The 13,060-nt window shown below is 32.3% G+C and overlaps 1 protein-coding gene and 1 pseudogene across 1 annotated transcript; both read left to right on the top strand.

The window, feature by feature from the left end:
• The first annotated feature begins 7 nt into the window (after positions 1 to 7).
• LOC119615521 lies at positions 8 to 425 on the top strand (annotated as a pseudogene).
• A 4,772-nt stretch (positions 426 to 5,197) lies between these two features.
• LOC119615522 (venom serine protease Bi-VSP-like) lies at positions 5,198 to 10,959 on the top strand. Its single transcript, XM_037971533.1, has 7 exons — positions 5,198 to 5,616; positions 5,677 to 5,860; positions 7,265 to 7,652; positions 8,168 to 8,243; positions 9,905 to 9,986; positions 10,070 to 10,368; positions 10,426 to 10,959. Exons 1-7 carry the CDS (start codon positions 5,329 to 5,331, stop codon positions 10,558 to 10,560), a joined length of 1,452 nt encoding a protein of 483 aa, XP_037827461.1. The 5' UTR covers positions 5,198 to 5,328; the 3' UTR covers positions 10,561 to 10,959.
• Positions 10,960 to 13,060: the final 2,101 nt, after the last annotated feature.

The raw sequence follows: 13,060 nt of genomic DNA, 5'->3' as shown, positions 1-13,060 counted from the left end.
AAAAACGATGTTATTGGAAGATTTGTGTTTCAAAATCTATTTCTGGCCATTTCTTTCGTATCTGGCCAGTCTGAAGGGATTATGTCCCTTTTATCCACACGGCTTTTTTCCCATTATAACATTACCGCCTGATGCCGGTTCAACATCCACTTCACCTATACCCACATACCAGCCAACACCACCTACTACTTTACCACCCTGTCCGGCAGATCCTTTAGTTTTGTTTGCCGGGCGGTGAAAGACCCATATCGTATTGTCCCTGCATAGATCCGAGACAACAAAATGGTCAGACAACTACCACTGCTGATATGACTAGTGCTGAAACTGATTTTATGGATTTAGAGAATTTTACAATTAAGATTGGCTCCCACTTATCCAACAGCTGTTATGAGTTCGGAAATGATGATATTTTCTCACTTGGATAATGATTGCAAAAAAGAAAGAAGAAGAAAACGCAAGAAACGTGAAGTCGTGAAGGAGTCGAGAAAAATTTAATTGTTTGATGTTCAAGTGAATTATTTTCCAAATAAAACTAGTCTGTAATAATGTAAATAAATTTTTAAAATTTTGAAAAATAGTGATCTTTTCTTAAGCAAAATTTGCTGCCCACTGTAAAATTCTTACCTTAAAGATGCCGCTTCTTGACTCTTGCTTTTTCGTCTTAAAAATATTTACTCTTAATAACGTTTTAATTTAGTAACTGTTATTAATACACGTTAACTAAATGCATTTTTTTTAAGCGGGGGATTCCTGCGGTCGTTCAAATATGGACAGATTTGAATGTTAGTGAATCACCACACTTCTTAATGTTTACTACTCATTGATCAACTAAAACCGGTTTTAATATTAGCTGCATCATCTCTCACATGTTGTTGAAGATGGTCATTGGTCGATTGGATTTATGGTTTCGTTATTGCGCGTAAACATCTGCATGTGACAGATTTTCAAGGGGATTTACATGTTGGCCTTGTGTTTTAGCTTAATGTATTAACATTTTTCAAAAATTGTAAATGTAGTTTAATTTACACATTATTACGCATATATTTTGCACAAGAAAAATGTGTGCGATTTTCTTTTAAAGTATTTATTGGGTAAAATACAAGGTTTTTTACAATGATTGGTCAAATGTGGATTAAAAACTAAAATTTGGTTCTAGTTCAGGTCTAGATCAGTTCTAGATCATTCTAGTTCAGTTCTAGTTCAGTTCTAGTTCTAGTTCAGTTCTAGTCAGTTCTAGTTGAGTTCTAGTTCAGTTCTAGTTCTAGTTCTAGTTCAGTTCTATTCAGTTCTAGTTCAGTTCTAGTTCAGTTCTAGTTCAGTTCTAGTTCAGTTCTAGTTCAGTTCTAGTTCAGTTCTAGTTCAGTTCTAGTTCAGTTCTAGTTCAGTTCTAGTTCAGTTCTAGTTCAGTTCTAGTTCAGTTCTAGTTCAGTTCTAGTTCAGTTCTAGTTCAGTTCTAGTTCAGTTCTAGTTCAGTTCTAGTTCAGTTCTAGTTCAGTTCTAGTTCAGTTCTAGTTCAGTTCTAGTTTCAGTTCTAGTTCAGTTCTAGTCAGTTATAGTTCAGTTCTAGTTCTAGTTCTAGTTCAGTTCTAGTTCAGTTCTAGTTCAGTTCTAGTTCAGTTCTAGTTCAGTTCTAGTTCAGTTCTATTTCAGTTCTAGTTCAGTTCTAGTTCAGTTCTAGTTCAGTTCTAGTTCAGTTCTAGTTCAGTTCTAGTTCAGTTCTAGTTCAGTTCTAGTTCAGTTCTAGTTCAGTTGTGTTCTAGTTCAGTTCTAGTTCAGTTCTAGTTCAGTTCTAGTTCAGTTCTAGTTCAGTTCTAGTTCAGTTCTATTTCAGTTCTAGTTCAGTTCTAGTTCAGTTCTAGTTCAGTTCTAGTTCAGTTCTAGTTCAGTTCTAGTTCAGTTCTAGTTCAGTTCTAGTTCAGTTCTAGTTCAGTTCTAGTTCAGTTCTAGTTCAGTTCTACTTCAGTTCTAGTTCAGTTCTAGTTCAGTTCTAGTTCAGTTCTAGTTCAGTTCTAGTTCAGTTCTAGTTCAGTTCTAGTTCAGTTCTAGTTCAGTTCTAGTTCAGTTCTAGTTCAGTTCTAGTTCAGTTCTAGTTCAGTTCTAGTTCAGTTTAGTTCAGTTCTAGTTTCAGTTCTAGTTCAGTTCTAGTTCAGTTCTAGTTCAGTTCTAGTTTCAGTTCTATTCAGTTCAGTTTTCAGTTCAGTTCAGTTCTAGTTCAGTTCTAGTTCAGTTCTAGTTCAGTTCTAGTTCCATTTCTTTCAGTTCTAGTTCAGTTCTAGTTCAGTTCTGTCTAGTTCAGTTCTATGTTCAGTTTCTAGTGCAGTTCTAGTTCAGTTCTAGTTCAGTTCTAGTTCAGTTCTAGTTCAGTTCTAGTTCAGTTCTAGTTCAGTCTAGTTCAGTTCTAGTTCCGTTCTAGTTCAGTTCTAGTTCAGTTCTAGTTCAGTTCTAGTTACAGTTCTAGTTCAGTTCTAGTTCAGTTCTAGGTCAGTTCTAGTTCAGTTCTAGTCAGTTTCTAGTTCATTCTAGTTCAGTTCTAGTCAGTTCTAGTTCAGTTCTAGTTCAGTTCTATTCAGTTCTAGTTCAGTTCAGTTCTAGTTCAGTTCTAGTTTCAGTTCTAGTTCAGTTCTAGTTCGTTCTAGTTCAGTTCTAGTTCAGTTTAGTTCAGTTCTAGTTCAGTTCTAGTTCAGTTCTAGTTCAGTTCTAGTTCAGTTCTAGTTCAGTTCTAGTTCAGTTCTAGTTCAGTTCTAGTTCAGTTCTAAGTTTCAGTTAGTTCAGTTAGTTCAGTTCTAGTTAGTCAGTTCTAGTTCAGTTCTAGTTCAGTTCTAGTTCAGTTCTAGTTCAGTTTCTAGTTCAGTTCTAGTTCAGTTCTAGTTCAGTTCTAGTTCAGTTCTAGTTCAGTTCTAGTCAGTTCTAGTTCAGTTCTAGTTCAGTTCTAGTTCAGTTCTAGTTCAGTTCTAGTTCAGTTCTAGTCAGTTCTAGTTCAGTTCTAGTTCAGTTCTAGTTCAGTTCTAGTTCAGTTCTAGTTCAGTTCTAGTTCAGTTCTAGTTCAGTTCTAGTTCAGTTCTAGTTCAGTTCTAGTTCAGTTCTAGTTCAGTTCTAGTCAGTTCTAGTTCAGTTCTAGTTCAGTTCTAGTTCAGTTCTAGTTCAGTTCTAGTCAGTTCAGTTCTAGTTCAGTTCTAGTCAGTTCTAGTTCAGTTCTAGTTCAGTTCTAGTTCAGTTCTAGATTCAGTTCTAGTTCAGTTCTAGTTCTAGTTCAGTATTTCTAGTTCAGTTCGTTCAGTTCTAGTTCAGTTCTAGTTCAGTTCTAGTTCAGTTCTACTTCAGTTCTAGTTCAGTTCTAGTCTAGTTCTGTTCTAGTTCAGTTCTAGTTCTAGTTCAGTTTTAGTTCAGTTCTAGATCAGTTCTAGTTCAGTTCTAGTTCAGTTTCTAGTCAGTTCTAGTTCAGTTCTAGTTCAGTTCTAGTTCAGTTCTAGTTCAGTTCTAGTTCAGTTCTAGTTCAGTTCTAGTTCAGTTCTAGTTCAGTTCTATTCAGTTCTAGTTTCAGTTCTAGTTCAGTTCTAGTTCAGTTCTAGTCAGTTCTAGTTCAGTTCTAGTTCAGTTCTAGTTCAGTTCTTGTTCAGTTGTAGTTCAGTTGTAGTTCAGTTCTAGTTCAGTTCTAGTTCAGTTCTAGTTCAGTTCTAGTTCAGTTCTAGTTCAGTTCTTGTTCAGGTGTAGTTCAGTTCTAGTTCAGTTCTAGTTCAGTTCTAGATCAGTTCTAGTTCAGTTCTAGTTCAGTTCTAGTTCAGTTCTAGTTCAGTTCTATTCAGTTCTAGTTCAGTTCTAGTTCAGTTCTAGTTCAGTTCTAGTTCAGTTCTAGTTCAGTTCTAGTTCAGTTCTAGTTCAGTTCTAGTTCAGTTCTAGTTCAGTTCTTGTTCAGTTGTAGTTCAGTTCTAGTTCAGTTCTAGTTCAGTTCTAGTTCAGTTCTAGTTCAGTTCTAGTTCAGTTCTAGTTCAGTTCTAGTTCAGTTCTAGTTCAGTTCTAGTTCAGTTCTAGTTCAGTTCTAGTTCAGTTCTAGTTCAGTTGTAGTTCAGTTCTAGTTCAGTTCTAGCTCAGTTCTAGTTCATTTCTAGTTCAGTTCTATTTATTTCTATGTAATATTTTATTGTTTCCGTTTTTAATTTTATGATTTGATTAAAAATAATTTTTTTTTTAACAACATGTATCTAAACTTTCTTATGACAAAATTATTTTTTTGCAACATGCTGCTTTTGTAATATTTCAATAGTTTTGTCTCAACAAAAACGCTTATTATCGAAAATTGTTTGAAAGCTGAAACAAACTTTTCGATATGATTAAACATTTTATTTCAACTCTGGGATTTTCCACTACAAAAATTTTTTTTTCACAAATTTCTAAAAAAAAAGAGAATCTTCGACTCATTGGGAGAGAAATATTGTAAATGAAATGTATAAATTCCCATAAAATAAATGTGATATATAATTTGTATTAATTATTTAATAATTCACATAAAACGAAATAGTTAATGTGATAACAGAAACAAATATACATGCATACATACAGCTAATTTTAAAAAGTAAAGTAAGCGCTAAAATAACATGTAATTTTTAATTTTAAGACAATAAATGCTTATAAAATTTTGCTTTATCATGTCTTATTAAAAATTCTGACTTTAGTATACAATAAGTAAAATGTTATAAAGAATAAAGAAAGGTAATGTGGAGTGTTTATTGCTTGCATTACTGTAAGCTAAGTAGTAATGCATATACATACATTAGCTTGTAATTTAGTTTTGGAATTGTTTTAATTGATAATTAAATTTCATATTTTTTAATTTTATTAATAGTAACTGATAACTGAATCCCAGGCTATACCAGAGCCTCCCGTATGTTTATAGCAGAAAAACCTGTACTATCAAACTATTTAACAATGACGTAAATATTACAATACTAATTATACTGTACCTATTGCATTTCATTCTAAACTTAAAAATATTAACTATAAATTTATTTTATTTTATTATTTTTACAACTATACAAACATATATGCAAAGAGTAAAAGATGCTTTATAAAAATTAATGAATCATGACCACACAGACTGGGGAAAGAGATGCTTTACCATGCAAAGTTTTGAACACGATTTATTATAAGTTTGTATTTTTATATTTGTTTCCCCGATAGAAATTTTTATTAATTACTAGAACTTAGTTTTTCGAGGCAAAACAATCAGTTGTTTTTCAAACGGAATATACACAGCAAGTGTTAAATTAAAAAAACGTAAATAAAAAATATTCAATTTAATATTTTTTATATAATTAAATAACAAAACAAGAAATGTTCAAATTATTATCTACATATTTCTTACTATTACTTGCTGTGGACTTTATAAATTGTCACGGCCACTGGAATGGCCCTGGCATGAGCAATAGCCGTTTTATACGTGGTTTTGAGCAGAATTTTTGTCGCACCCCTTTAGATCAAATGGGTTCTTGTGTTTCGTTGAAATTTTGCCCCGAAGTTTTAACTTTATTTACAAAACTACCACAAAATTCAGCCAAACAATATTCCATGAATTTGCAAAGAATATGCGGTAATCGTATAACGCCCGATCAGTACCCAGTGGTAAGTTAAGAGTTTAAAATAAAGAAGAAATAAGTGTATCAAATATTTGTTAAAAAACAGGTTTGCTGTACTACAGTATCAAGAATAGACAACTCAGAGCCCTCGACTTCTTCTAGCACAACAACAACTACGACGACAACTAGCACTACAGAAGGTCCTGTAGAAACTGTTACTGCGAATAAAAATTTAAATACTCAAGAATCAAGCTGTTTTACCAAAGATTTTAAAACCGGAACTTGCAAACGTAAGTCTTATTTGTAAAATTTAAAACGTAATTAAATTGTTCTACTATAAACTAGACTAGACTATAGACTAGACTATAGGACTGGACTATAGACTAGACTATAGACTAGACTATAGACTAGACTATAGACTAGACTATAGACTAGACTAGACTAGACTATAGACTAGACTATAGACTAGACTATAGACTAGACTATAGACTAGACTATAGACTAGACTATAGACTAGACTATAGACTAGACTATAGACTAGACTATAGACTAGACTATAGACTAGACTATAGACTAGACTATAGACTAGACTATAGACTAGACTATAGACTAGACTATAGACTAGACTATAGACTAGACTATAGACTAGACTAGACTATAGACTAGACTATAGACTAGACTATAGACTAGACTATAGACTAGACTAGACTAGACTAGACTATACTAGACTAGACTATAGACTAGACTATAACTAGACTATAGACTAGACTATAGACTAGACTATAGACTAGACTATAGACTAGACTATAGACTAGACTATAGACTAGACTATAGACTAGACTATAGACTAGACTATAGACTAGACTATAGACTAGACTATAGACTAGACTATAGACTAGACTATAGACTAGACTATAGACTAGACTATAGACTAGACTATAGACTAGACTATAGACTAGACTATAGACTAGACTATAGACTAGACTATAGACTAGACTATAGACTAGACTATAGACTAGACTATAGACTAGACTATAGACTAGACTATAGACTAGACTATAGACTAGACTATAGACTAGACTATAGACTAGACTATAGACTAGACTATAGACTAGACTGTAGACTAGACTATAGACTAGACTATAGACTAGACTATAGACTAGACTATAGACTAGACTATAGACTAGACTATAGACTAGACTATAGACTAGACTATAGACTTGACTATAGACTAGACTATAGACTAGACTATAGACTAGACTATAGACTAGACTAGACTATAGACTAGACTATAGACTATAGACTATAGACTAGACTAGACTAGACTATAGACTAGACTATAGACTAGACTAGACTATAGACTAGACTCTAGTCTAGACTATATACCAGACTGTAGTCTAGGCTATAGAACAGATTATAAACTAAACTATAGACTAGACTATAGACATGTATGTGGTAAATACTATAGACAAAAACATTGGCCAGACTATAGTCTAGACATGGAGCAGATTGTAGTCTCGACTATGGACCAGACTATAGTCTAGACTATAGACCAGATGATTATATCAACCACGGCATAGACTACAGACTGGACTATATATTACAGTTCCGACTGTAGATCAAACTAGAAGCTCTGGACTAGTTTTGTTTTGAAAGAATTTCTTCAAATAAAAAAAATCAATTTCCAATTCCAGCTCTTCAAGACTGCCCCGTCCTATATGAAGAACTTAAAAGAGATCCCAACAATGAACAATTCAAGACAGACCTCCGAAATTCACATACATCATGTGGTGGTCAAAGTACCATTATCTGCTGTCCGCCCGAACAGAATTCCTCATCAACACGAGTTGCCAACAACAATAATACTCAAATACATCAGTTGCCCACCGAAGAAGAAGGTTGTGGTCTCGTTAATGTTACATTACCCAAAATTGTGGGTGGTGAAGAAAGTCAAATAGGAGCTTGGCCATGGATGGCTTTAATTGGTTATGATCCTTATAGTGTTAGACCATTTCGTTGTGGTGGTAGTTTAGTGTCGGCGAGACATGTTATAACAGCAGCTCATTGTATACGACATGATTTGTAAGTACATACATAGTTTGTTTCTCTTTAAGTAGTGATTAGAAGGTGAAAGGTTTAAGTAAAATATAGAGATGGTGAAAGTTTGAAACTATCTAAGTAACATGTTTTTAGAATTATGATTACGAAAAAGAAATTATTACTCTATAAGGTTGATGATGGTAGGCTTTATTATTATATGTTAGAAAAAATTTGTTATTTACAAGGTTTTAACTTTTCACCATGGGTTAAATGGAATTGTTTAAATACTTATAAAAGGTTTTTTTTTTTTAATTTTAATGACATAATTATTGTTAATATTTATAAGTTTTCCTTAGTAAATAATCTTTAGATTATTTAGGTAAAAATCTATGACTTGATTATTATCAGACGTTTATTTGCTTGATTAGAAATCATCTTCTATTAATCGGTTCTAGTATTTTAGAATATTTAATGAGTTCGTTGTAAATTTGCTAAATTTTATAATTAATTATAATATTTAATTGATTTTATTTGTTTGCATTTTTTTTTATTTTTAGGTCGTTCGTACGTTTAGGCGAATTTGATTTGTCTATTGAATCGGAAACACGGCATGTGGATGTCAATGTTATTAAGGTGAGTGTAGTGTTTAAATGATTTGTTTATTAATTGTATATTATTTGGGAGGGTCTGTATCTATATGAAATTTTGACATTTTAATTGACGTTTGAGAGATTTGTGACAACAATGTAGACAGTTTACAAACAAATAACTATTGTTTATTGTGTAGTTATTAATTATAACGACCCACTGTGCAGTGGTTTTGCTTAACATTAAAAATATAATTTTTTTTAAGAAGTTTACAAAAAAAAAAAAACTTTAAACAAAAAATTTCTTATAGACTACACTAAGGCAAGACTATAGACTAGATTATAGATTAGTATATAGACCTGCAGTCGAGACCATAGATCAGACTATAGCCGAGTATGTAGTGCACTATAGTCAAGACTTTAGAGCAGATTATTGTCTCGACTATAGACCAGACAATAGATTAGAGTATAGAGCAGATAATAGTTTAGACTATAGGCCAGATTATAGTCGAGACTATAGGCCAGACTATAGACTAGACTATAGTCGAGACTATAGACCAGACTATAGTCGAGACTATACATGGGACTATAGTCGAGACTATAGACCAGACTATAGTCTATATAGTCAAGACCTTAGAGCAGATTATTGTCTCAACTATAGACCAGATTATAGTCGAGACTTTAGACCAGACTATAGTCGAGACTATAGACCAGACTATAGTCGAGACTTTAGACCAGATTATAGTCGAGACTTTAGACCAGACTATAGTCGAGACTATAGACCAGACTATAGTCGAGACTATAGACCAGACTATAGTCGGGAATATAGACCAGACTATAGTCGAGACTTTAGATCGGACTATAGTCGAGACTATAGTCTATATAGTCAAGACCTTAGAGCAGATTATTGTCTCGACCAGACTATAGTCGAGACTATAGACCGGACTATAGTCGAGACTATAGACCCGACTATAGTCGAGACTATAGACCGGACTATAGTCGAGACTATAGACCCGACTATAGTCGAGACTATAGACCAGACTATAGTCGAGACTATAGACCAGAATACTATAGAACAGACTATAGTCGAGACTATAATACAGACTATAGTCGAGACTATAGTCTCGGAAGGGTCTGTATTTGAAATTTAGACATTTTAATGGACGTTCCAGTGATTTGTGACAACTATGTAGACAACTTAAGAAACAAATGACTATCGACCCATTGTGCAATGGTTATGTATAACATTACAAATGTCATTAAACTTCTTACAAAAATAACTTTAAACAAAAAACTTCTTTTTGGGGAAAAACCTGTGATTTGCTCTTAAACTTGAAACGTTAAATAATAACAAAGAACTTAATATATCTTCCTCTTCTTGTCAGAAATCCTAAAAAAGACATTTACTATTAAATACAATTTTTTAACAACAATAACAAATTTAGGAAATTACAAATAATGAATGGCTTTTATGAAAAGAACAAAACGTGCAAAATTTATTTAAAAAAAAAAACAATAATATTTTTTAAACTGTGATGATGTCAATTGAAGTATAATTTTGTGTTTTTTAATATTTCATTATTGTTGTCTGATTTTGGCGCTATTTTATGCATTTTAAATGAATTCTTAATAAAACCTATAATAAAATAAAATGGTTTCAATTTCATTTGTTTGCTTCTTTTTTTGTCTTATAATTTATTTAATTAGCATTCAAAACATCCTCAATATGGTAAAGATCGTCGCTCAGATCTGGCCATATTATTATTGGAACACATTGTGCAGTTTACAGGTGAGCAAAAATATATAGTTTTTAATTTCAAACAGTTTTAAATAATTATAGTTTTCTTTTTTTTCGATTCAAAAACTAATTAGAATTAATTGCTCCCATTTGCATGCCCAATTCGGTGCAATTACGTACGCGTTCTTACATAGACTCAATGCCTTATGTTGCTGGTTGGGGTTATACCATGCAGGGTGGTACTCCATCGCATGTTTTGAAACAGGCCCAATTGCCCATACAACCTAATGATGTCTGTCGTCGTATCTATGGAAATCTTTTGCCAAGCATACCGGCCGAAGATTTTAATGATTCAATATTTTGTGCCGGCTATACTATTGGGGGCACTGATACTTGTCAAGGCGATTCGGGGGGACCTTTAATGATACCGGAAGTAAGTTTTATATAGTATATATAAATTTTAATTTCTATAATGATTTTCTTTTTGTAGCTTTATAAAGGCATTACCCGTTACTACTTAATAGGTGTGGTATCCTATGGTCACGGATGTGGCAAAGTTCCTGGAATTTATATTAATATCCAAAAGAAAATGGATTGGATTTTAGAACAAATGCAAGAAATGTAATGTTTACCGTTGAATTGGAACCACATATGACAGTAAATTAGGTCAACCATATATCAAATTCTTATTATTAAGCTGCTCTCTCCACAAAATTCCTAAATTTTCTTCAAAAATTCAAAACAATTAAAAAAAATACAAAAAAGTCTCGAACTTTAGTTCATTATGATGTGCTGTAGCCGATTCTATAGTCTAGACAATATTCAATTCTAAAGTCTACACCATAGTTGAGTCTGTAGTGTAGGCTAGCCTATTACCCTATATTCTGGTCTATAGTCTGTACTATAGTCTGTAGTCCAGACTATATTCCCGACTAAAGTCCATACTATAGTCCAGACTATAGCACAGACTATAGTCCAGACTATAATACAGACCATAGACCAGACTATAGTCCAGACTATATACAACTCTATAATCTAAACTATGGTCCAGACTATGGTCCAGACTATAGTCCAGACTATAGTCCAAATTATAGTCCAGAATATAGTCCAGACGATAGACCAGACAATATAGTCCAAACTATAGACAAGACTATAAAACAGACCATAGACCAGACTATAGAACAGAACATATACCATACTATAATCTGGACTATAGAACAGACTATAGACATCTCTATTGTCCGGACTATAGAACAGAGTATAGTCCAGATTATAGACCAGACTATAGAACATACCATAGACCAAACTATAGTACAGACTATAGAACAGACTATAGACAACTCTATTGTCCAGAATATAGTCCAGACTATGGTCCAGACAATAGTATAAACTATAGACCAGACTATAATCAAGATTATTGAACAGACCATAGACCAGACTATAGTCCAGACTAACTGAACAGACCACTGACCAGACTACAGTCTGGACTATAGTCTAGACTATAGTGTAAAATATAATCCGGAATATACTCCAGACGATATGCCAGACATTAGTCTATACTATAGACCAGACTATTATAAAGACTATAGAACAGATCATAACCATACTATAGGTCGGACTATTGAACAGACCATGTAGACTGGACTATAGAACAGACTATAGACAACTCTATTGTCCAGACTATAGAACAGACTGTAATCCCGATTATATACCAGACTATAGTCCAGACTATGGTAAAGAAAATAGCGCAGACTATAGTCCAGACGATAGACCAAACTATAGAACAAACTATAGACCAGACTTTTGTCCAGACTATAGTCCAAATTATAGACCAGATTATAGACCAGATTATAGTCCAGTTTATTGTCCAGACTATAGAACTTACTATAGTCAAGAATATAGTCCAGACAATACACCAGACAATAGCTTAGATTTAAAATCAGACTATAGTTCAGGTTAGTGTTCAGACTATAGTCGAGTCTATAGTGCAGACTATTTAATTTAATAATGAACAAAAAGCTTACATATCTCTCTCTCTGCCGATGGCTGATTTAAAAGCAAATAAATATTATTAATTCACTACTGAGTTAAAAGTTTGTTGTCGGTTTCAAAAGCTTTTCCTAGCAATAGTACCTGAAACTGATAACAACAGCCATTCACAGTGAATTAACAAATATATTTATTAATAAATAATAGACTTATTAATTATTTTGTAAATTTTATACCAATTTTAAACAAACACTTTGTTTAACTATTTGATTAATGTCAAGTAAACAAATTTAGAAAAAAAAGTCCCTATTAATAAATTCTTTATTTACAAAAAAAAAAAAATACTAAGTCAACTAAATATTTAATAATTATTAATAATTTATATGTAAATATATAGTTATTTGTAAATATAAACATTATTTTGATACCAGTTTTATTTTATAACACTAGTTTGTAATAAAAATACTTTTTAAAGCAAATGGTTTTAATAAGAAATTAATTAATAGTTTTCAAGAAAACACAGGTAAATATGTCATATAAATTAGTGAAATTAAAAGGTTATTAAATATTAAATTATTATTTTATGTAAAAATTCGTTTAATAATTATATAAAAATAGCAAAACAGGAACAATTTATTTAATAATTAGTGTATAAAAATAGCAAAACTTGAACAATTTCTAGGGAAATGCAAAAATATACATTTTTAGTAAATGACAGTTTATAGAGAAATCATTAGTCAAATAACTGGTTCTAGAATTACTCAAAAGAAACACATTTGATTTTTTATGCGTGTATCAAAAAGAGTTGCGTTACTACGACATCCTGAAAATTTTGAGCCTAGGATTCCCTAATGTTAAAGAGACAGATTTTTAACCAAACTGTAGTGTTTGGAGTTGTAACAAGGGCTAATAACTGTTATGGATAGGCCCCGAATGGGCTCAGGTTAACATAATTTTCTAGATTAGACTAGACCATAGACTAGACTATAGACTAGACTATAGACTAGACTATAGACTAGACTACAGACTATGAATATATACTAGACATAGACTAGACTATAGACTAGACTATGACTAGTACTATAGACTAGACTATAGACTAGACTATAGTCTAGACTATAGACTAGACTATAGAC

The sequence above is a fragment of the Lucilia sericata genome, unplaced genomic scaffold, assembly GCF_015586225.1.
Source record: "Lucilia sericata isolate MDLA Ls3-8-SP2 unplaced genomic scaffold, ASM1558622v1 Contig005634F_arrow, whole genome shotgun sequence".
NCBI lineage: Eukaryota > Metazoa > Arthropoda > Insecta > Diptera > Calliphoridae > Lucilia > Lucilia sericata.
This window is presented reverse-complemented; position numbering and strand designations above follow the sequence as displayed.